The sequence below is a fragment of the Cyprinus carpio genome, chromosome B7, assembly GCF_018340385.1.
Source record: "Cyprinus carpio isolate SPL01 chromosome B7, ASM1834038v1, whole genome shotgun sequence".
NCBI classification, from domain to species: domain Eukaryota; kingdom Metazoa; phylum Chordata; class Actinopteri; order Cypriniformes; family Cyprinidae; genus Cyprinus; species Cyprinus carpio.
The window spans coordinates 7,341,034-7,366,920 of record NC_056603.1 but is presented as its reverse complement, the minus strand read 5'-3'; the positions used below and the strand labels follow the sequence as shown (position 1 = coordinate 7,366,920).

General features: G+C 36.5%; 1 protein-coding gene across 1 annotated transcript in view; it reads left to right on the top strand.

Annotated features, from left to right (window-relative positions):
* LOC109045027 (fibroblast growth factor 11-like) overlaps positions 1–19,550 on the top strand; it is a 53,477-nt gene extending 33,927 nt beyond the window's left edge. Inside the window, exons 3-5 of the mRNA XM_042726978.1 lie at positions 5,620–5,723; positions 17,846–18,044; positions 18,792–19,550. Of these exons, the coding sequence (XP_042582912.1) occupies positions 5,620–5,723; positions 17,846–18,044; positions 18,792–18,928 (440 nt within the window). The 3' untranslated portion in view covers positions 18,929–19,550. The remainder of the gene's footprint in view (positions 1–5,619; positions 5,724–17,845; positions 18,045–18,791) is intronic.
* Positions 19,551–25,887: the final 6,337 nt, after the last annotated feature.

The following is a 25,887-nucleotide window of genomic DNA, read 5'->3' as shown; positions in this document are numbered from 1 at the left end:
AACCTATATCAACACATGTTGTTTGGGAGGGTTACAAGAAAAATTCTCCTAGCTCATCCAAAAACAAACTAAAGCATATTCAGTTATCATCCAAGACTGGAACTTCAAAATGGGAATGGCTTCTATGATCAGATGAAACTAAAAAATTAGCTTTTTAGCAGCAAACACTCAAGATGGGTTTGGTGAACACAGAGAAAAAATGTAACCCATGTGTACAATTAAATATACTGCTGTATTTTTGATGTTGTGGGCCCTATATTTCTGCTGGAGGTCCTGGACATCTTGTTTAGACACATGGCATCATGGATTCTATCAAATACCAACAGATAGAAAAATCAGTAAATGACTGACTCTGTTAGAAATCTTATAATGGACCATGGTTTGGATCTTCCAACCGTACAATAACCCAAACACAAACCTCAAAAACAACACAGAAATGGGTCACTGAGCTCAAATCCAAGCTTAACCCAAAGCAAAACCAGTCCTCTGAAATCAACAACACGGAAAATGAATGTGGTGAACTGAAGAGGAGAAGCACCAACATGGAGCTAATCTAAAGGGTCTGGAGTGATTCTGGATGAAGGAATGGTCTCTGATCTCTTGTCAGTTGTTCTCTAACCTCATCAGGCATTATAGGAGAACATTTAGAGCTGTTAAACTGGCAAATGGAGGTTTCAAAAAGTATTGAATAAAAGGGGGCTATTAATTGTGGCCAACGAGTATTTGATATTTTATGTTTGTTTTATGGAGGAATGACTTGATTTGACATGTTTTAGTAGACTTTTGGATGTGAAATTTCAAACCAAGCAGAGATTTACAAAAATGACTTAAATATTGAGAAATGTAGCTTATTGATCGTTTAAAAAATATATATGTTTTAAAGGTTTTACATTCCATTTAGCATTTGAACCCCTTTGATTTTCATTGTATGAAAAAAAACAACCCACAAAAACATTCTTCAGAATATCTTTCATTTTCCACAGAAGAAAGAAAGTCATAAAGGTTTAGAACAACATGAGTGTGAGTAGACAATGACACAATTTCTTCAAAGCATATCAGTACCATATTGGTTATCATTTTAAATGTATTGTATCAGCCAATATTGAACACACATGAATAAAGGTTCTAACAGTGGATTTTAGCAGCAATGCCATAGAAGAACAATTTTGGGTTCTCCAAAGGACTTTTCAGTGAACAGTTCCTAAAAGAAAAAAAAAAATTCTTAGTGTGAAGAACATTTTAATAATCTAAAGAACATTTTGTGCACTTGAAAGGTTGCATGTTAAAGCTAATTATTTTGAAAATTGTGCTTGCTCATTCCTCTATTTCAGAGGTTATTATATTCACATTTGCTGCGAACAGGATCAAGAAAGAGTAAAGAGTTGACAGACCTCTGCTACACGCATCCATCTCTCTCTCTGTCTGTCTCTTCGACTGAGGTCAGATGTTAGAGGTGTGCCCTCTCATTAGCAGTGAGGGGGTCTTGGTGAAGCTGCTCTTTATGCACCACACTGCGGCGTATGCTAATTAGTCCCAAAAACTGCCAAAATCAGCACGAGAATAAATAATTAACATGCTCTGATTCATATCTGGAACCCCTCTGTAATAATGATATACAACTCCATCATTAAACAGCAAACAACTTGATCCATCCTGAAAGACTCCTTTGGAATTGTCCATGGTTGGTTAGCATGTAAAGCAACAGTTTACTAAGTGACGAGAGAGACAGTCCAGCTCAAGATCACAATCAAGAAAATCTCACACATTCCCATCATGCACCTCTCTGATCTTGATACTAGCCTCAGAACCAGGCCTGATCTGACTGAAAGCCTTCGTAAAAACTCAGACATGCTCAGTAATTGTGAACAAGGTTAGTAAACTCTGTGATCCTTTCTCTCTTCAGAATGGGGGTTCATGTTCATGTTCTCCAATTCACCTGTTTTAAGAAATTTTTTTTTTTATTTATTCAAGGAGACTAGTTCTACACAGATTAGCACCCAGGTCCCCAGATGGCACAGTGCTTGTCCCGGCAGTTCCCAGCAAAGCCAAAAGAACAGCTGCTGTATGTAGCAGTGATAGGTGTTCTGTCACAGAGCATGTGCTCCCTTGGAGGGAAGGGGACGCAGCCTGACGGACTGGCACTCCAGTTTTCATTTTCAACTTCACTTGAACCACAAGTTAATTATGTAATGTCTTAATGAGCAAAACGAGAGAGGAGTGATGAGATGCTTGCTGCTGTGTGTGTGTGTGTGTGTGTGTGTGTGTGTGTGCTCTCCTCACCTTCAGCCAATGAACATCTTGAGCTGATCGTGCATTTCACCCTTGCTCAAGTACTTACACTTGAAAAGCTATGAAAAACTGTATATCTACATATGCAACTTTATTTCTTGCAGTAGTAACATTACAACAGCATTTTTTTAAATCTCAAAATGTTTATTTATATCTCGCCATGCGACTTTTATATTCTACTTGATTTCTCATAGTTGCAGCTTTATTTCTATTTACAAAAAAAAAATTAAAAAAAGAAAAAAACAGAAAAAGAAAAAAAAAGATAAGTTTTCACAAGATGTTAAGCAGCACAACTGTTTAAACATGAATAATAATAACAATAATAATAATTAAATGTTTCTTGGGCATGAAATCAGCAGCAATCATTAGAATGATTTCTGTAAGATCACAAATAAAAAAACACTATTGTATATTTAATTTGTAATAATAGTGCCCAATTTTACTGCTTTTGATCAAATAAAAGTACAAATATAATACAAATATATTGAAAATATATGTGACTTTGGACCACAAAACCAGTCATAAGGGTAAATTTCTCGAAATTGAGATTTATACATCATTTGAAAGCCGAATAAATAAACTTTTCGCTGATGTATGGTTTGTTATGATCGGACAATATTTGGCCGAGGTACAGCTATTTGAAAATCTGGAATCTGAGGGTGCAAAACAATCTAAATACTGAAAAAAAATCGCCTTTAAAATTGTCCAAATTAAGTTCTTTGCATTGCATATTACTAATCAAAAATTACGTTTTGATGTATTTATGGTAGGAAATTTACAAAATATCTTCATGGAAAATTAACTTTACTTAATATCCTGATGATCTTTGGCATAAAAAAAAAAAACGATAATTTTGATTTTTTTTTGCTACAGCTACAAAATTTTTTTTATTTTTTTTTTTTTTTATTTTTTTGGCTATTGCTACAAATATACCCTTACCAAAAAAGTAGTATACTTCAAGTTTATTTTATAAGTATACTTAAGTAAAGTTCAAGTATATTTAGACTGTTTGTAAGTATAAGTCAAGTATACTTCATGTCATTTTAAGTATATTTCTGAGAAGTACATAAAAAGTAAACTTAAAGCATACTTTCCTATTTTTAGTTTAAAAGAAGTATACTAATAGCACACTTGAATAAACTTCTTTTTCTTAAGGGTACCCCAGTGACTTAAGACTGATTTTGTGCTCCAGGGTCACATCACATATGTACTATTATATACTATGTTTAAATTACATATATACTATACTATTAAGTATTATATTTATATGGAGCATATAGAGCTCAGAAGAGGAGTGACAGCTGCAGTGTGTATATGGCCAGAGGGAGATAAAGAGAGAGCGATTTCTAAAAGAGCAAGATTCTGGCATCTTTTTTTTGGCACACAGAAAAGGTTACCAAAGAGAAACAAGACAGCAGTGAGAAAGAAAAGAGGGTGTGAGGCCAGTGTCTAGACAGAAAAAAAAAAAACATAACTGAAAGAAAAGTTAAACAAAAGCAAAAGACAAAAATTTTAGTGAGGTAATGCAACTGTGGAATTAGTTTTATCCTGTAAACGTCCATCTGGTCATAGACATTTTTCAGAAGCATCTGGCAGATATGGTCAGCTAGAGATAAAACATACAGCAGATATAATTTCCTCAGCACAGCCCCCCTCAAGAACACTCAAACGCTCAGAAAGTTTTACTAATGTCATACTAACATTTAATGACTTCCCTTCAAACCGCCCAGGAGGGAAGGAGAAGAATGGAGAAGGGAACGAAAAAAAAAAAAGGAAAGAGGGAGAAACTCTGAAGGTCTTTAACAGACAGCGAGATGTCAGAGCTGTTGACAGTGTACTAACACAGTGTGCTGCTGAGGCATATTGAAAAAAAGAAAGAAAAGATTCTCCATAATAGAGAGAGAGAGGAGGATGAACGACAGGCAAGTTTTTATGCCCTGACCCTTATCCCATAATGCCAAGCACAGATGGACTTTGACAGAGGCAGACCTAAGGTTGTCATCCATTTCTTTGTGTCTCCAAAAGTCACCAAGGCAATAGATAAAGACAGACAGTCAGTTTTGTAGTGATGCTTCAGGGTGACAAGACTCAACATGTAAACACACAGACGCGCATACACACACTGAGGCATGTGCATAACTTTGATGTTTTTTTTGTTTTTGTTTTTCTAGTGGAAAACGTATTTTATTATGGTGACGAGCAAATTTTATTTATTTTATTTTATTTTATTTTATTTTATTTTATTTTATTTTATTTTATTTTATTTTATTTTATTTTATTTTATTTTATTTTATTTTATTTTATTTTGATGAGAATCATTTTATTTTATTTTAGCATTAATATGATGCAAGTCATTTTAATTTTATTATATTTGATTTCATTTTATTTTATTGCTATGTTATTTTGCTAAATATTATCAATATTACATTTTCTGCCTTGCTGTAAGACAGTGGAATAATATATGTATTTTATTTTATTTTATTTTATTTTATTTTATTTTATTTTAATTTGTTTTATTTATTTTATCATGATGCAAGTCATTTTTATTTTATTTTAGCATTAATATGATGCTAGTTGTTTTAATTTTATTATATTTTGTTTCATTTAATTTTATTGCTTTGTTATTTTGCTAAATATTATAAATATTACATTGTCTTGTCTGACTTGCTGCAAGACAGTATATGCATTTTATTTTATTTTATCTGAAGGCTGTAAGGTTTGGGGTTCAGATGAGGTCTGCATTGTCATGCCCGCGGTTGTCACGACACTAAGAGGGTGCAACTTAAATCTGCATCGCTCCCGTGGAGGACACTTTGCCACGGGGCATTTGTCAATACTGCTAAAGTCAACATGGTCGCTCAAGACGTTTTCTCACCAAACGGTCCCCCTATCGGTCAACACTCCACACCCAAAACAGACACACTCTCATCTGCAGCTCAAACGGCTTATGAATGAGCACATGCAAAACGTCCCAGTTGCCACACAGAATGCACACGCCTCAAGCTAACATCCCAGTTTTGGAAACAGTGGAAATCCTGTTGGCTACGGCTGGCAGAGCGATGGCAGAACAAAGAGCGAGGTGTAAGGAGATTTCTCTGTTTCTCTTTAATATGCCTCGGCGAATCTGAAAGCTAATTTCACCGGGGTCTGTAATTTCAGGAGGTTTCTGCTGAAACTGTCACTTTTGTGGGTGTGTTTCACCTTAGGTGCACTGGAGAGAAATTCTCATCCTTCATAACACGTTGAAAAAAAGAAGTATTGAGAATCGTTCATCATTTATTTCATATCAAGCTGATTTTGAAAATCTCTCTCTCTCTCTCTGAATTGCAGTGCTGTTCAACTTGATTCCTGTGGGTCTGAGGATAGTGGCCATCCAGAGCACCAAGACAGGACTCTACATAGGCATGAACAGCGAGGGCTACCTCTACACATCAGTAAGTCTACAGCACATACTGTTTCATACAAATCTTTCCAGACCTGTCCTAACACATCATATCATGTTAAAGATGTATGCAGTAGGGGCCAAACTGGTTTCCACCAGTGAAAAAGCTTTTATTCTGCAGTTTTCTAAACCAAATACTGTTGAATTGAAAAAAAAAATTAATGCCAGCAGAATCAAATGTACAGCAATATTACATTTACTTTTTATTTATTATAAACTTACATGCTATCAGTCAAACTCAAACTCAATGCTCATCAATGCTGCATTTATTTGATCAAAAATGCACTACAAAATAATAATAAATAATAATAATAATATAATAATAATAATAGTGTAATATTATTATTTTTTTTCATTTCAGAACATTTTAACATGTAGTTTTTTCCTGTGATGGCATTGATAAACTACCACTCAAAAAGTTTGGGGTTGGTAAGATTTAAAAAATGATACATTTAAATGACTACCTTTATTCAACAAGGATGCATTCAATTGATGAAAAGTGACAGTGAAGGCATTTATGACAAATGATTTCTATTTCAGCTAAGTACATAAAGCATATTCAAATTTTGAAGTATCATGTGACACTAAATACAGGAGTAATGCCTGCTGAAAATTCAGCTTTGCCATCACATGAATAAATTCCATAAAACATACTTATATTAAAACAGCAAATTTGTATTTTTAAGAATAGTTCACAATATTACTGTTTTTACTGTATTTTTAATCAAATAAATGCAGCCTTGGTATGTATAAGAAACATTTTTAAAAAACATAAAAAAAAACCTGATTTATTCCATGTTTGATCGGTAGTGTATGTATATAAAAATGATAAATCTTATTCTATTTAATTAATGATTTGAAAATAGCCTTAACTATTAGAATCGTAAATATTTCTTATTCATTTTATTTTATAATGTCCCTTTGTGTAAACGTTTTTAAAATCCTAAAGCTGAAGATTTTAAATCCCAGATTTAAATGATGTCTCAGACAGTGGGTCTCCACTGTATATATGCTCAAGGAAACCTTACACATTGCAACATGCTCTTTGATTATGTATCAGATGCTACTAATGAAGTTAACTGTCGTGTGCATTTGTCCTCAGACAGTGAGTGTGAGTACTGTTGGCCTCAGTTCTCTGTGACACACTCCATTAGTCTGGCCTATTTCTCTCTACCAGTTAAACTCTTGTGAGTAAGACATGCTTCTGCTAAGAGATGCATTGCTTTGCAGTGTAGAGCAGCCTTTCTTCTCTCTTCTCTCCACTGTCTGATCCACTCTCTCTTATTTGGAGATCTTTGAAATTCATAACACTCTTTGAAGTAAGATGATGAGCCTAAGAGAGGTGTATAGGCCTCCATGATGTACTGTGCCCCCATAAAGTGCACTTAAAATGTTTGAATTATTACATTGCATGGATATCAGAATATCAAACCAAATTCTATCTGCACACAAATACAGTAGTGTTATAAATAAAAAAAAATAATAATTCTTAGCTATACATCGTCTAAACTACTGGTCTCAAGGTTACTTTTTTTAAGATCCACTAAGTCTAGCAACCAAAAAGTGCTCAAATATTTTCCTTTAAATTCTGAACTTCATATCTCTTCTTTTGTACTTTAAATCCAATAGCATTTTTGTCAAATTTGTAAAAGTGTGCTTGTGCTTTCTTTAAAATAAACACTACTTCATTTGATTTGTGTGTGTGTTATGCAATTTATTTTTTTCACATTCATGCATGAATATGTATAAAATAAAATTAATCATATAAACATTTTAATGTTTTAAAAGCTAAGGTAACCTTAAAAATCTGTGAGATAAACAATATATATATATATATATATATTGTTTATCTCACAGATTTTTATATATCAGTTATGTGTAATATATCAGTTATTACACAAATTACAACTGTCCCTAAGTTGTGAACTCAATAAGCAACTCATTTACATCTCTATCATGTATCCCCCTCTCACACAAAGGAGCACAAATGCCCTTTCTATCTCTCTTTTTCTCTACTCTTGTAAGGAGAGCATCTGTAGAGAATGTGTTCTCCTCATGGGAAGAAAGTCAACCCATTTTCCACAGAGGGAAATTACCATACCTGAAAAAAAGAGAGAAAATCCCTATCCTAGAAAACCTCATGCAGAGCGACCTCTTTTCTTTCTTTTCTCTCTTCTCTGCCTTGGTCTGAAGCGTTGAAACCGCTCTACCTGTGTCCTAACTTTCATTCCTAACTTTCATCTTTTTTAGCATGATATTTTAAACCAAAGAGACTTGTGTGAAGCCTGTGAAGCATGCCACAAGACGCAGTGCAAACACAAAACAGGAGACAGCTTGCTCCTGAACTTTAAAATATTCTGAAACAATAGAACCAAAACACATATTGTTGACTTTTGAAATGTTATGTGAGGAATGACTCATTGCCTGCTGTATACTGTGCCATGAGAAGAATACACAAAGCTAAACAAGTTATTTTCCCTGGATTGAATCAAGGTGCATCTGAAAATGCATACTGTCTGAGCAAGCATTTGATGTGGAACAAACTTCCTAACCATTAAAAAGTACAGGTATGTTCTATAAAGTATGAATGTGTGTAGTATGAATGAAACCCATACTACATCTACCATGTTGGGTTTGTCATGTGACCTTTCACAACTCCTCTCCCGTGGCCTCATGGGAGTCCATCTCATGCACACTGCAAAATCTCAGTGGAAGTAATAGGTTATCTGTGTACTTTTTGCCTGTTTTATGAAGGCTACAAATTTAGACATTCTGCTAATTTCATGTACGGTAGAGTGGGAGGAAACACCCCCCTTAAGGAGTGTGTAATTTTTTTCAGTGAAATGTGTTCAGAAAAGTTATCATAGTTTTAGTGACAATGACATACTGTAAATTATAAACCAAGTATGAAAAATGTCATTTACAGCAAAATCTGAGTGCCAGTAGTTTTAGCTTAAAATGAAAAAGAATATAATCAATAATTATGAATTATAAAAATTATAATAGCCTATTTGAAAAATTTTGTTAGCTGATGCTATCTGGCTAGCTGACTAGCTTTTTTATTAATTTTTTTCTTCCTGCTGTAAATTAGATAATTTACTGTGAAATCAGTTTTCTCTCCGGTACATCACCAGAGTAAGCTTCATTGTGAATACTTCTACATCACTCTTGTCAACGTAGTCCATAGTTACAATGAAAATTTATCTTGTGGTTATTATGGGAAAAAGGTTTTCCCCCACTCTGATTTAGCCTGTATGTAGTAGGGAAGCAAACATATTTGAACACGGGGTTAGTCTTAATAATACCTTCAAGAATTCAGGTTTGGTGGCAAATCTCCAACATTTTAACTTTAAGACACCCACCCCTTATGAAAATTAACCATAGTTGTATTACAGTAGAAGTGTAACCATGTTTTGTGTGTGTGTGTGTGTGTGTGTGTGTTAATTATCATTTGTATAACCACAGTTTTACTACAAATACCATGGTTAAACTATAGACCATGGTTAATATGTGGTTACCATGGTTTAACTGTTTTTTACCCGGTTTTATTTGTAGTAAAACCATGGTTAATTTTTCTCAAGGGGCATTAGCCACAGTTCTGTGAAAAAATGTACCACAATCAATGCAAACTGCAATTGCCAGCAGCAATATTTTTTCTACCTTTTACATGGTTAAAATCTGCTGGGAATATATTTTTAGAAAGCAAGTGTTAGCGATTACCTGAAGGTCATTATTTTCTCCTGTTGTTCCAAATCTGTATGACTCTATGTGAAATCTTACATGTTTTTGCAACTTGAAGTAATGGCAACAGAAGTTTCTTTTGGGTGAACTAATGCTTTGAAAGTGAGTTCTGAAGGCTTTGATATGTGTATGTTTTGACAGATCTCTCAGATTCTTCTCTCACACACACCAGTTATTGATTAATGTATGTCCTACAGTAGGTGGAGTCTTGTAGACACTTAAATGAGTGAGTGTTACCTTATTTTACACTAAAATTCCACTAATATTTTCCAGAGTTGGAATAAGAAGGTGCAAGCGTTTGTGTTGCATAACGGGATTCGTTCACGCCTCTGTGTGCGTGTGTTGTAGGATCAGATGTCCCTGAACACATGGCCTCTCTCTGTCACACATACCTGCCCTAAACTCTGAGCCTATCAATAATTCATGTTTTCCAGTGGCTGACACACTCGGACACAGCCCTCCACGGGGACTAAATCATTCACACACACCTACAGCCTCTTCTCTCTCTCTTCTTCATGCTCGTTCAACTTCTACTACCTCAGTCATGCGCTCACCCTGTATTCTTGCAGGTCTCTCGTTCTCCTCTTACTGTCTTTATTTACTGTCACACAACTATGTCGTTGCCAAGATGATTTTAAGATTGTTACTATGCAGATGCTAGAGTGTTCTGAGTGTTGTGTTCTTCTGTTGCTATGTGGTTGTTAAACTAGTGGTTGATTCCCCCCATTGTCTGCAACAATATTGGAAGGCACCATAACTTTTCCAGCTGTTCATAATTTACTGGGTTTTATTTTCAATTTATGCCTGATAAAATATTTTAGAGCTTGGCATAACTAGAAATCTATATCCATAATGAAATTCCCCATTGAATTTTAAGATGTTATTATTTTACATTAAATTAATTTAAAAATGAGACCAGATTTTTTGAGAATGTGGTACATTTCGAAAGCTGGATCTTCAAAGCCAATATACTCTATATAGTATAGTTTGTGCCACAGATATGAACTATTGTTGTGAATGCTTATGTTCCTTTCTGTCTTGGATTAACCTTCATCATCTGGAGATCTTATTAAAAGTCTATATTGTATTATCTTCATGTTCGTGCTCTTGACGTTAACATGACAGTGTTCACTCTTAGTGTTGTTTTGCATATGGTTCACTATGTTCACTTTTCAACCCCAGATAGAGCCTCAAAATTAATTTTCTAACCTTACATGTTTAAATGTGTTGAAACTCTAATTAGAAGTGAAGTGAAGTGACGTGACATTCAGCCAAGTATGGTGACCCATACTCAGAATTAGTGCTCTGCATTTAACCCATCCTAAAAAAAAAAACACAGATCAGTTGATTAAGGAAAAATGGAGGATGCTAATCACCCGGAGCAGTGGGCAGCCATTTTATGCTGCGGCGCCCGGGGAGCAGTTGGGGGTTCGATGCCTTGCTCAAGGGCACCTAAGTCGTGGTATTGAAGGTGGAGAGAGAACTGTACATGCACTCCCCCCACCCACAATTCCTGCCGGCCCGGGACTCGAACTCACAACCCTTCGATTGGGAGTCCGACTCTCTAACCATTAGGCCACGACTCCCCCTAATGTGCCCCTCAGAGGTCTTTCCCATGATCCTCTGCTTAGCTGTCTCATGGGTGTGCTTTTTGGTGAAGCATGATGATATACTGTAGTGATCTGGCCGTCATCTTCCTCATCTGACAGAATGATGGTGTTTAAGAGGAATATGAAGAAGCTGAATGGTTCATGAGGAATGGGGATAGAGGAGTACGTGCAGGCCAGCAGGGTGTCTCACAGCAGGAAAAAGAGCTCTATCCTCCATAGGAAGAAATATAGTGAGAGATGGATTGACAAGAGAAGGCATGCAACGCACAGCCCATGGGGTTGCATTCATCATTCAGTTTCATTTTAGCATTTATCACAGTCATTTGTTTCTCTTTTTCTGCCTTTGTCTTAAATCTGTTCTGTCATTGTCCTGTGATTCCCTGTTTACCTTTCTCTCATTGTTCATTCCTGTCTGAGGTTAGATCCGGTGAGAGTTTGTATGTAAAGGTTAAGGTGTTTGGAAAACTCTGTGTCATTGCTGTGTGCTGTGTTACCTGTAGGGGACCACTGGAAATTGCTTTCCGATAAAAATAGTGCTTTGTCTCTATAACCTGACCCATTTTTTAAACTCAACACTCCTCAACACTCAAGTCCTCCTGGGCCAGGAAACACAAAAAGAGAGGGAGAGAGAGAGGTGGGAACACCACAAAGTGCACACACACACACACACACACACACACACACACACACACACACACACACACACACACACACACACACACACACACACACAGAGAGAGATGCATATTTGCACTGATAGAGGTGACCTGACAGAATTGGGGCAGATTTTGTTGAACTGACCAGATTTTTTTTATGACAAAATATTAACATGTACTAATCCAAATAAAACTAAAACCATAACAAATATACAACCCACATTCAAGCCATACATTCTCTTTCCAGTTTCCCTTCCTTTCTGTTCCTTTCCCTTTCTCTTTCTGTTCCTCCTTTCCTTTTATTCCCTTCATTTTCCTTTTGGCTTTTTCACATTTTGTTTCCTGTCCTTATTCTTCCCATTGCACTGCAATCAGGACAGGTCACTTTAGGTCACGTGAAAAGCCCAGACAAAGGATGGAGAGAGATGTAGACAAATTCTAGGAATATTTTTCCAGTGCAACCCAAGTATTCTTTATCCAGCCCAGATGTAAAACATTTAAAATCAAGATGAGTTCAGAGTTCAGTCAATTTCAATCATTTCAGTACTTTAAAGGCTTAGTTCACCCAAAAATGAAAATTCTGTCATTAATTACTCACCCTCATCACCCTCAAAACCCTCAAAAACCCTTAATAATCTTCTTAACACAAATAAAAAAAAGACAACAAAGACAGCAAGGATATTACCACGATCAACGCACAGAAAGGTTTCAAGGACATCTGTAAAATAGTCCACATGACATCAGGGGTTCAACCGTAATTTTACAAAGCTACGAGAATACTTTTTGTGCACACAGAAAACAATAATAACATAATTTATTCAGCAATTCTTCTCCCAGAGTTACCTGCTTCCACCATTCTGGAGAGAACCCCAGAATGTATCAACGTAAACAGCATCGTTTATGTTCAGCAAGCGTGCGCCGTCTACTGGATGTAAACAATGCTGATTACATTGACAACATCCAAGGTAACCCACATTTACACCCCATATGACACGTACAATATTACCAACGACCTCCTTACTACTTTTCTGTGCGTTGATCGTGGTAATATCCTTGGTAATATAACTCTCAGATTCCATCAAAAATATCTTCATTTGTGTTCCGAGGATGAACGAAGGTCTTACGGGTTTGGAACGACATGAGGGTGAGTAATTAATGACAGAGTTTTCATTTTTGGGTGAACTATCCCTTTAATGTGTAACATTTTCTGCTGAATTCAAAATAGCTGTACATACATAATCTTCAATAATAGTTTCAAGTTCCACAGTGTGTTGGTGCTGTTACTTGCACACTGTTCTGACAAGCTCTGTATAATGATAATAGTGTTGTCTTCTGTATAATTGTGTGAATCTTTGATGCATAGTCTGCTGCGTCACATGCATGCAGTTGGAAATGATTTTGGTAAGCATGACTGGACACCAATAATAAGCCAAAGACTTGGAGTGGATGAGCTGCAGACTCGAGGGAGCATATGTCAGGATGTGTGTGTGTGTGTGTTTTGCTGTGCCCTGTAGTTCTGGCAGGATTATTACTCATTTCAAGTAGAGGGTGTTTCTGCTTCTGGCCCTCAGCACCCTGGCGTTGACACTCGCACACCTTGATCCGAGCCCCAGGTCCTCACACACCACACTGATGAAATAAATTAGTCTAACTGCTGATCCCCGAATGATTCTAGCTGACCTTAGCCGACCACCTAGTCCACACAAGCATACTTTCTTTTCTTTTTCCTTTTTGTACACACCTGCACTCTCTCTGTCTCCTCACACACACACTTGTGACCTTGCCCTCCCTTGATTGGTCCGCGTCGAGTCAGCAGTCTTTTCCCTATTCTTCAAGTCAAAAAACTTAAAGGAATAATTCACCCAAAAATTAACAGATTTGAAGAAATTGCATGAAGCATAACATCAATTGCTCACCAGTGGATGCTCTGCAGTAAATGGGTGCCGTCAGAATGAGAGTCCAGAAAACTGATAAAAACATCACAATAATCCACAAGTAATCCACACATCGCCAGTCCATCAATTAATGGCTTGTGAAGTAAAATGCTGAGTGTTTGTAATAAACAAATCCATCATTATAATGTTTTTATCTTCAAACCGTTGCTTCCAGCTGTCTGTAAGTCGTAAGTCGTCTCATTTAAATCAAGAGAGAAATATGCACAGATTCAGCACTGTTTGCAAATAAAAACAGTCCAAAATAGTTCTAAACAAATATGTTGATGCATTTTAATAGAAGATGGACATTTTCGCTAGAGGAAGTGTTATTATGGATTGTAGACTCAGATGTTGGCCAGAAGCAACGGTTTGAATTTAAAAACATCTGACAGCACCAATTCATTGCAGAGAATCCCTTGGTGATGTAATACAAAATTTCTCTAAATCGGTTTTGAGGAAGCAACAAACTCATCTACATCTTGGATGGACTGAGGGTGAGTAAACTCTCAGCAGATTTTTCATTAAAGGGTGAAATGTCTCTATAATGCCTGTGTGTAAGCGACCACCAATAATGTGCTGAAGGAGAAAAGAGCAAGGGAGTTGTCTTGAAGGGGCTTGTTGTGTTATTTTGTCTTGGAAATTCCCCAAATGCTCAGCTGGGTCTAGCCAAGGAGAGCGGCAGAGGACGAAAACGCGCCGCTACAGCTGTTGTGATGTCAGCAGTGCAGGGACGAGCAGGTGTTCTGCCAAGGAAACCCACCTCTCGTGCTGACCTGGGGTCAGTCTGCTGTCAGTCTTGTAATGGCCTCCGTGAGAACAGCAGTGTGCAGGGCTGTTCTCAGACCTGTGCTTGAGGAAGTTTCGTAAAGTGTCTCAAGTGGTTAAAGGAAGAAAACACGGCTGCTTGTTTTATTTTTAGCGCTGTCAAATACAAGGTGTTATTGCTGGCCTCTGCAATTACAATCTCATTAGATCTCATTACAACACAACAGCATGTTTTTGCTCTTTGAAATGAATTGCAATTAATCTGACTAATCATTATGCAGTGAAATACTGCAAGAAAACCTTCTGTTTATTTGTCCCCTATTTATTAGCTACCAAATCATTCATTTCATTTTCTCCCACCTTGAAGTTCATCGGATGTCTTCCCCGTGCCCCCGTCATTCTGCAAGCTTGTCAATGCTCACTGGTGTGTTAAACCCACTCTTAGTAAGCAGTTTTTTGATTGCTTCATACCTGTGCAGACATCTATCCAGCTACATCAAAGTCTTAAACTGACTTTTTTAGAGGAAATTCTTATTGACGTTTTGCTGCGGTCTTACATGAAATCAATTCACCCCTTACTAGTTACAGATTTTACAGTGTGAAAGCAAGCACTTTTCACTGTTATGTGTGTCTGCGTGTGTATGTGTGGTGCTCTGAAGGGAGGATTTTATGGTTCTGACATGATTGCCACAGTCTCAATCTTTCTTCTTATCCCTCTATTGTTTCTTCTGTCATCAACGTTCTTCTTTTCCATCTTTCTTTACACTCAGATTCCAAAATGAACACTCAGTAAATGCCAAATTAGTGAGTAAATATTGGCTAATGTGAATAAATGTTAATAAACCGTCGCCACTTATGATCTGCAACATAATACATTGTTTAAATTGTTTTATTTGAACTGTGAGAATAATAGTCTGGCCCTTAATGATGCCAACTAAATAGTAGGGGCAAAATATACTTTCTGAATAAAGTGAATGCAAAATGCAGTAAGTTCAGATAGATAGATAGATAGATAGATAGATAGATAGATAGATAGATAGATAGATAGATAGATAGATAGATAGATAGATAGATGTGTCTTAAAATATTACTGAATTTTCTGAAATCTTCAGTATTCTTTCAATATTTACTCACCCCTTTGTTGTTTTAAACCCATATGCTGTTATAAAACACGAGAGCAGGATTTTTTGAAGTATCTTTATGTAGATGGGTTCTATTCAGCAATAGTTCATAGGGTTCTCATCTGTCATGCTCCAAAAGGGACAACAAAAAGAGCAGTCCATATGTCACTGTATTCAAAGTCTGAAAAAGCATTCTTTGTGTTCCACGGAAAAGCAAAGGTGTGCAGCTTTGGAATGATATGACTAAGTAAATAATGGATATTTGTGAGTGAGCTATCCCTTTAAATGTTGGTGGAAATGTTGTGCCTGTCTAAGGGGCTGATGAGGCGGCTCTCCTGTCAAAATGCCAGTCCTCCCTCCTGATTGCTAGGGGATTCAGAGGATTCAGCAGACTCTCAAGCATCCGGCATCTTCATTAGTTCATGCAACATAACATGTCAAAAATCCTTCTGTAATAATCAGATTTCCCTAAATCGCACAATCCAAGATTAAAAAGGCAGTGGAGAGAGGAAAAAAGAAAGTGAGAGAGGCTGTGCTATGATGTGTAAAACTTGTGTTTTTTTTTAAGTTAGTGAAAGTGGCTGAGCAGTGAAGCAATGAGGAATGAAGACCAGTTATGGGGACACTCACTGAGCCTTGTGTGCTGCTCTGACACCTGATGGAGGTTCAGAGCACTGCAGGATGGGAACCAAAAACACAGCAGAGGTGGAACAGAGACTGTCTGCTAGAGGTCAACCTCTTCTCCTTTATGGAAAAACAGATTTCTCTTCATGTTGAATAAGAAATAGCTATTTTGTGGTTTAATGCCACCTGATTAAGTAGATGACCTTAGTTTGCCTCCAAAGGGACCAGGATAACATTGTCCCGTCCTGATGACGGCTCTGCCTATGCAGGGGCTCCTAATTATTGTTAAATTGAGAGGAAGTCAGCAGGTATTATACATGACTGTTTCCCAAGTGTTTTAGAAATATCCCGCATCCAATTTTATTGCACAGACACACACTTACAGTATACTCCATCATCTTCTGTCAGCTGGAAACTCCAATTCAATTAAATTTGACAATTAATTTATTAAAGTTGGCAGAGCTCTTTACACTGAATGGTGTTTAATGTCCAATTCAAGCCTAGATGAAAGTTGGAAAGAATATGTGTCTACTGAAAATTATTATAAGCCTCCTATAAATGCAATTTCATTATTCATAATTTAATGTATTATATTAATGAATTGTATTCATTATTTTAAGTTAGAATTTAAAATACTTCCTGTATTATATTAATATTTACATAATTATTATAATAAACAATGATCATGATGATGATAATAAAAATGATTATTATAAATGAAATGCTTTATTTCATAGCATGCTTTAAGACAGGAGAAAATATCAAAAGCATAAAAGTGTAAATGACACAGATTTAATTTGAGATGCAATTAAACCTGAAAAAAAAAAAGCTATTTGAAAGTTAAAAGCTGAGCCATTTTTAAGGTGCTTATGGACACTGAAAAATATGACAACTAAAAATGACTATTATTCATTATTATATTAATGCATGTATTCATAGTTTTAAATAACTTTAAATATTTAATATATTAGTATTATTATTCATGACATGCTTATCTTTAAAAGCACACTTTTAAGACAGGAGCACGATTATCAAATGCATCAGGAAAGATCAAATGCCCAAATGGCCACAGATTAATTTCAGATATGCAATTAAACCAGGTAAATTATGAATCTGTTTTAAGAAGAAGGCTTAATCTTTCTTTGGCGACAGAGGGGAGTGTTTCAAAACAAACACATTAGAACAAGAGAGAGAGGAAGAGGAGTAAACCCCTTATTCAGCTGCTCTGCTCACCAGTCACACCAAGGATCCCAATCAATCCTGGAAATTGGTTTGTTCCCTGACAAGGTTACGAAATGACAGGGTGGCAGAGAGAGAGAGAGACAGATGGGATGGGAGGAGAGAGAGAGAAAGAATAAAAGAGAGATGTTGGTGTTTGCTTACTGACAGCCTGCTATCTCCAGCAGGGAGTGTGGCTGTGTTTGGGCTTGTGGCAGAGATTGCAACACTTATGTTCACCTGAACAGAACGCATGTGTTTCATAAATATGTCATAAGAAAGTGTAGTGGAATAGGATTTCGCTTTCCTCATTTACTGATCCTCAGTACACTCTCCTGAAATTGCAATGTGAGGCCCATTTTCCAGTGTGCAGGCTACATATAAACATAAGTCTGTTATTTTGGTTAACTCATTGCCTATGAATATGTGTGTGTCTCTGTTACAGGAACATTTCACACCAGAGTGCAAGTTTAAGGAGTGTGTGTTTGAGAACTATTATGTCACATACTCCTCGATCTTGTACCGTCAAACGCAGTCGGGTCGGGCCTGGTACATTGGCATTAACCGGGACGGACAGGTCATGAAAGGAAATCGGGTCAAAAAGACTAAAGGTGCAGCCCACTTCCTGCCCAAGCTCATAGAGGGTATGCTTTTATTTATAATAATAATAATATATTCATCGTGTGTGGACAGTACAATGCAAAAGTTTGGGATCTGGTTTTTTTTTTTTAGATTTTTAAAATTATCGTTTTTTAAAATATATTTTTAAATCTTTTTTTAAAGAAGTATCTTATGCACACCAAAGCTGCATATAAATATATTTATATATATTATATTTTATAAAAAAATCTTATTATTGTGTTGAAAAATATATATTTTTGTGGAAACCATTATATATTTTATTTACATATTATTTTAAACTTTCAATTCATCAAAAAATCCTAAAGATTGTTTGATGAATAGAAAGTTTAAAATAATAGGATATATATGAAATTAAAATATTTCATAACATTATAAATGTCATATCTGTCACTTTTGATTAATTTAGTGCATCCTTTCTGAAAAAAATTATTAATTTCTTTCAAAAAATTTCACTGACCCCAAAATGGAAGTTTTATCATCATGTCGTGCCAAACCTGTATGACTTTCTTTCTTCTTTGGAACATGAAGATATTAGCTAAGAACAGTGTTGTTTTGGATAAAACGGCTTAAAAACCATTCATTGATTGTATGGACAAAAGAATGCAGAGATATTTTCAAAATGTCTTCTTTTGCATTCTGCAGAAGAAAGAATCTCGGGTTTTGAATGAGGGTGAGTTAATGTGACAGAATTGTCTTTTTGGGGGTGAACTGTGCCTATAAGCGTCTTTCTTTTTCTCCTGTCTGTCTAGTTGCCATGTACAGAGAACCATCGCTACATGACGTTGCTGAGCAAAGCCCACCTAGGAAAACGGCCAAAACATCAGACTCCCCCATCCAAAAAAAAGGCAAGAAAGACAAAGTGCTTCCCGCCCCCACAGCCTCCTAGCGGCAGTAGAAGAAGCTCTTCGTTTGCACGGACATGCCATGAACACCAACAGTGGCACAGGAGGTTTGGTACAAACAATGTTTGTAGTCCCTCCACCGAGCCTCAGAACTTTGACATTTCCAACAATGAATCAGGGCTCAAAAGAGCCTTGCCGACAGGACTAATGCCCACCGCACTTCCTTTCGGTCTCTCCTGCTCCTTAATCAAGGGAATACCGAGCAATAATAACCGCACTGGTCTGGGGTCAGAATGTAACGGCGTCGCTTTTGTGAGAACAGCAACTCCTAAAAGAAAGGATCTTTGTCTTCCTCTCCTTTTTTAGTATTTCAAGAAGAAACACTTGCTCTTGTGAAGCAGTTCGTGCTTGACATTTATACCCCCGTTTCCTTTGTTCAAGCATTCATAGATTCCCCGAAATCTGTTTTCTTTTTTTTTTTCTTTTTTACAGAGATCCCCGTCATCTCTAAGCCTTGTTTGTAATCTCCTCTCCCTTCTCTACCTCTTTTGCACTTTGATTAGCTTGAGACACAGAGGCCATTTTCCACTTCACAACACAGGAAAAGCCCTGCACACTCTCCCAGGGACCATGCCACCACACACACACACACACACAACAAATAACTAAATAAATAAAACTTCCCCTCCTCTTAGGATGTTTAGATTCATTCAACCTTAGGCAGTGCAAACCTTTCTCTGCTCATCGGCTCCTGCGTTGATGAGTCTGCGGAGGCTGGACATGTGTGTGTGTGTGTGTGTGTGTGTGTGTGTGTGTGTGTGTGTGTGTGTGTGTGTGTGTGTGTGTGTGTGTGTGTGTGTGTGTGTGAGTGTTTGTGTGTGTGGTGAACAGTAATACAATATCATTTGTAAGATGACTCATAACAGAGGCAGTAGGGTGGCATTATAGTTTCTTTTTGTTATGATAAGTCGTTGTTTTTCTCATTGCAATATGCCCAGAGAGCAATATCGGTACAGCTGCACTCTTTCTCCTCTCTTTTTTAGCATGTGTGTTGCTTTAGAGCAGGGTTTCTCAAAGTAGATATGCTGACTACTGAGGCTGCAAGTTTCCCGAAGTTCATGTCCCTACATTCAATTGTATTCTATTACATTTGCCTGAGAGCAAAGGCACTTCACCCAGCCAAATGAAACAACACAAGTGCTGAAAAGGTCCAATTCTGCATCATTTTCTTCTGATAAAATTGGGGAATTGGACCCGGAGGAGCTCAAAGGGAATCATTTTGGGAAACAGACTTATAACTTCTCACCTCCAGAGGTGTTGAGCATATCAGTATGTAAATGAAAATGTGTTCTAAGTGCTATGAGGAACCTGATCGCACTTCTGCCTTTGCAGTAATATTTCTAATAATGTTTTCATGCATATCACCTACATTATGGAAATATGATTTGATAATACACTACCGTTCAAAAGTTTGGGGTTGGGAAGATTTTTTTTGTTCTTATGCTCACCAATGCATTTATATGATGAAATATACAGTACTGCTTGATATTTTGCTTCTTAATATCATACTACATTTCAGGAGTCTTTGATTAATGGAATTTGTTTTCTTCACTTTTGATTAATTTAATGCATCCTTGCTGAATAAAAGTATTCATTTCTTTTTTTTAAATATATCTTACTGACCCCAAACTTTTAAATGGTAGTGCATGATATAATTTTGGAGGTAAAAAATGTTCCCTATTTAGCTACATAATTATTAGGGTCCTCTGTAGGGTGTATTTTAGCTGGCTTTTGATTTTTAGTCTAAAGTTTTTTTGTTTTGTTTTTTGGTTCCAGTATAGTTATATCAGAGTACATTCCCTCGCTGGTTATATCTTCACTGTGATATCAAGTGCAAACTAAAACAAAGTGCAAAAAATCAAACTTTTCTCCTGCTGAGTTGAATCATTTCTCATACCGTGCACCTGGTGTTGAGGAAATTATATCTGTGATAATTATAGATTCAGTCCCCTGCAGCAATGCATTATTAGGAGAAACAAAGTTATTAAGACCAAAGTGGAAATAGCTAAAGAAATTGTAGACTTTTGGAATATTTACTAAATTCTTCCACATTTAGATCAGGATGTCAATCTTTCCCAGATTACAGTTTCCTTACTGCAAATCACAGCAGCACCCGCAGGTGATTCACAATCCCCTATTATAAAAGTTGGTGTTTGCGGTTAACGTCCCAAGCAGATTGTTTTTCAGAGGGGCTGAATCAAAATGCTCATTGCTCAATGCTCAAAAATCTCATTCTGTAGCTTCTGGGTACACATCAATAAGACTACATCTTGATTTTCTTCATAAACTATAATTTGTTTTGCAAGTAGCAATGCTCATCTCAGACTCTAGCTTTTCTTAAGTCTCACATTGTCCACATCATTTAAATTTGAGCTTCTATATTATCTGAAGCTTCTATCTGCATAATGCTGTGATCACAGACAAGAAAAAGTTAACAGAGGCACTATAAGACAACAAACTGGATGCCACGCTTAAAAAAAATCCAGCAGGCCAGACCGCAAAGGTTAAATAAATGATAAAGGCAATGTCGTATGAAGCCACAACTGTGCTTTGATTAGCATCCCATGGTTCATTCATTCGGTTTAATCACAATTAGACCATGAAATTAATAGTTACTTTAAAATGTCTCACTTCTAGCCTTTCAAACTTCTTAATGTCAAGGAAGGGCTTGTGCTAACTTACTCAATAAAAAGCCTCTTGTATTTGTCAGGGCTTTCTAATCCAATATAAAAGGAGATATTTCTACTTTTCATTATTTCAGGTATGTCTAACTGACACCATAACATCATAATGGTTTGCTTTGGCTCAGTTTGAGATGATTGTGAATGTGTGCACAACATAAGGTTAGAGAAAAGAAAAGAAAATTGGTCACTTTCTTTGCTTTGATATATGTGACACGCACATAAGGGCCAGATCGGGTGGTTTAACAATTATTTTAATGAAACCACTCTCTGTGCACAGCTAAGTGCTTCTCTCTCAATTTCAATGCTATTTTTCAGCCATAAACACAGAGGCCAGAAGATGAAAGCTAAGGGCTAATGCTTTTCAGAAGAGCCAAGGCATTAAAACACTGTGCGTGTATCCGTAGATAGAGATGACCTTGTAAACTGCAGTTTTCTAAATTTGCTAAATTGACATATTTGTGCATCGTATTTCTTATTTTTATGCTTCTTTTTTCTTTAAATGTCCTGGTCAGTGTTTGTGTTGGCCATCACTCATGCATATGTCTCTCATTGCATTGCATTTGTGAATCTATTTGTTTATTGTAATTTGCATATTTACCTCTCTTTAGAATCATACACTCAGCTGATGAGTATTTGGGGCACAAGGTTATTAAGAAGTTAAATCATGTTGTTATGTTGAATTATGGGATAGGGTAAGTCTGTGCAATTATAATCAGCTTTAAACAGACTGATCTTTCTTTACACTGATAAAGAAGCTGGCAACTTACAGTGTTTATGTTACATATATTACACATAAAATGTATTACTAAAGCAGTAATATTAACAATGTGCAATTATAAGGCTTTCTGAAATGATAGTATGCACTGCTTATCGGTGTTAGTGCTTAATTAAATAATTTAATGTAACATCAACACTGTGAGGTTCCCCCAACCTTCACCTCCAATAAAAGTGAGTCATCCATGTTCTATCTTCACTCCCTTTTACTGACCCATTGTCGATAAATGTTTTAAAAACAGTGTTACTTTTCCCTCTGGTTTATTTCAAATTGATTAAACAATACAGACTTATTGGTTTTGTTCAGACAAGCAGCAAAAATCTGCTTTGTTTTGCTTGTATTTGTAGTTGTTTATTAGTTTTTGCGATTTCTGAATCAAATTTAGTCCGAATAGCAAAAACCAAAACCTTAAAACCACGTGGTTTGAAATCAGACATATGTCTGGAGCTTTGTGTCCTCGTATAGCAAACCTTGTGACATTCACTTTGTATTGAATATCGAATGAGTCAGCATTTTTTGACACACTATATGCATAAAATGCTGCTTATGTTCTCTCACATGCCTCATGAGTTGAGCGTTGTGGTGTAATGTCACGATAAACGTGAGCTGAGGCTAAATTCCACAATGACAGTGACTCGGTTGTTGATAATTCTCTTAGCATCATGCTGACACTTACATCATCACTATAGCAAATAATGTCAATTCCCTGGATAGTCATCACACTGTCTGAACAAATCAATCAAACTTTCATCCATTTTCAAATTAATAATCTTAAAAATCCGATTTGAAAACCAAATTAGATTTGTGTGCAGTGTGAACAAAGCCATTGTCATTTTTATGAGCTGCTTATATGCATTGTTTTTGTATGTGTGTGTGTCAGTCTACATTTTAAGGTAGTAGCTAAGCATCTACATTTGCATTGTTTGCTGTTAGTGTTGTGTTTTAAAATCAGACTTTCTAGAAACAGTCTTACAGAAGATTGTTTCTACCACTGAATACAAATAAATAAGGTAATTGCAACTTTTTATCTGACAATTCTGACTTTTTTCTTGCAATTGCGAGATATAAACTTGCAATTGCATGTTATAGTGTGAGAATATATAAAGTTATGAAGTTATAATTGTGAGGGGGAAAGTCAGATTTATAATTAGAATTATAAACTTCCAGTTCTGAATTCCACAATCTCTCAGCTCTGACTTTATAGCTTGCAATTGCGAATAAATATCACGCAATTCTGAGAAAAGTCAAAATTGCAAGATGTAACCTTGCAATTGCAAGGAAAAAAGTCAGAATTTGGAGAAGAAAAGTCACAATTAACCTTTTTGTTTTTTTATTCAATGGTGGAAATGGGCTTCCATACAGTCTATAATGCAGCACATTTTAAAAATTGTGTATTGCTTTGTTTCTTTGTTTTTCAGAGTAAAGTGGTTTGCTGTGGTTTGTGTCATATATACATATTTTATGTAATGATATGTTGCTATATGTGCTTTTAAAAGACAATCAGACTTTAGCTCAACAGCATTAGCACCAGCAGTGCAAGTAAACAACACCAATTTTTCCAGACATTAAAAGTACATTAAAAGTTCCTGCTTGTATTAGGTGGATTCTGAAGGGTCAATCACTGTAAACTGAGAGCAGAAATATTTTCAAGATCAGTGGTGTGATTATTTTACTGCAGAGACCTTGTATTTACTGATCATCAGTGTCTGTAATTGCTATCTGTGTGTGTGTGTGTGTGTGTGTGTGTGTGTGTGTGTGTGTGGCGTGCGTGCGTGCGTGCGTGCGTGCGTGCGTGCGTGCGTGCGTGAGATGACATTAGAGGGTGTGTGTTGTGTGTGTGTGTGTGTGTGTGTGTGTGTGTGTGTGTGGGTGGTGTGTGTGTGTGTGTGTGTGTGTGTGTGTGTGTGTGTGTGTGTGTGTGTGTGTGTGTGTGTGACTTTGAGGAGTAGCCCCAACCCGGTATCTGCAATGCAGCAGAAAAGACAAAAACTCAACCCTCCTCCCATGTTTCGACCAAAGTCTCGTCCCCCAGGATACATCTCTTAGCCCTCACTTCAGCACTGTGCAATTGTACCACGCTTCCCCTCAGCTGAATGTCATTGCCTCTGTATGTGTGTGTGACCACAAGAGAGAGAAACTCTGCTGCATTTTAAATGCACAGACTCACACCACATCTGCATCGCATGCACAGCAGTGGGGTATTAGTCTCTCAGCAGATGTGTGTTGAGAGGGTGACCTTTAAAAATCTGAGTTCCTCAGCTCCATCCCAGCTTTAGGATAATCACAGTGTTCTCCCATGGTCCCTAGGAGCTAACCTTTCGTTTAGAGTTTAACCGCTGTTTGTGTGGCTGTACAGAGATGATGTTTGTGGAGAATGTGTCTCCCCGGGTCAATTTTATGTGAAATGATCTGAGATGCAGTCACAAATGCAGTTTTTGTTTTGTTTGTTTGTTGTTGTTGTTTTAAATAAATTAGTGTTATTACTTTTTTATTTTATTTTAAATTGAATAAAATTATAATGATAAAAATGTAACTTATAAAAGTTATTCTTTTGAATGGCCAAAGTTTAAATAGAAATGACTCCAGTCACTCCTTATTCATGTTACATAAACTAATTTTAACTTTATTTTTAACCAGTTTTACAGTCTAAACTGTAAATTCAACAGAACCACTCAAACTTTGGATATAAGACATAAAACTTCTTCTTTTTTCTTTTTTTTTCTAAAATTGAATGGCCAAAGTTTAAATAGAAGTGAGTCTCTCTTTGTTCCGTCTATTCAGATGTTTGCGGTCATAATCATGTGATGCTTTTAAACATAAACCAATGTAACTGTTTTTACTGTCTAAACTGTTTTTGGGTTCAGTTTTTGTGTCCCCTAAAAAAGGTCATATGTCTGTTGTTGTTCAATTATTTGCTTTTTTGTTTTTTGATTTCTATAAAATGGTGAAAGATCAAAAACACAACTAGTGACCAAGAGCGATAGGCCAGAACTCTTGGCCTGCTTCATGAACATTGACCCCTGCACTACCAGACGACAGAGGTCATGATCTTTTATCCGCACTGGACACTGGTTGGAATCTAGCACAGCAGAACTGACTGCTGGTTTGTCGCTGTCGACGTAACACACAAAATGTAAAAACTCTAAACTGTGTGGATACTAAAACGCCCACCTCTTATATCAGTACAAGCGGGCGTTTTGCTTATGGACAATGAGAGTCTGCTTTATATCAGAGGAATCCCATAATTTTTGTAAGTTCTGCATGGATTATCCAAGTTATTGTAATTGAGTCTTCCAAAAGAAAGGAAATTAAACCATATTACTTTTTTTTCTTGTCTTCCAATCCAAGACAAAGCAAAGGTCTTCCAGTCAAAGCCACGATGACACTATTTTTAATTTTTATAGCTACAGAAACCAATAACCACCAGGACAGTCTCAACAGAATCGCTCAAACTTTTCACAGGATGGAAAGACGGAAAACTTGG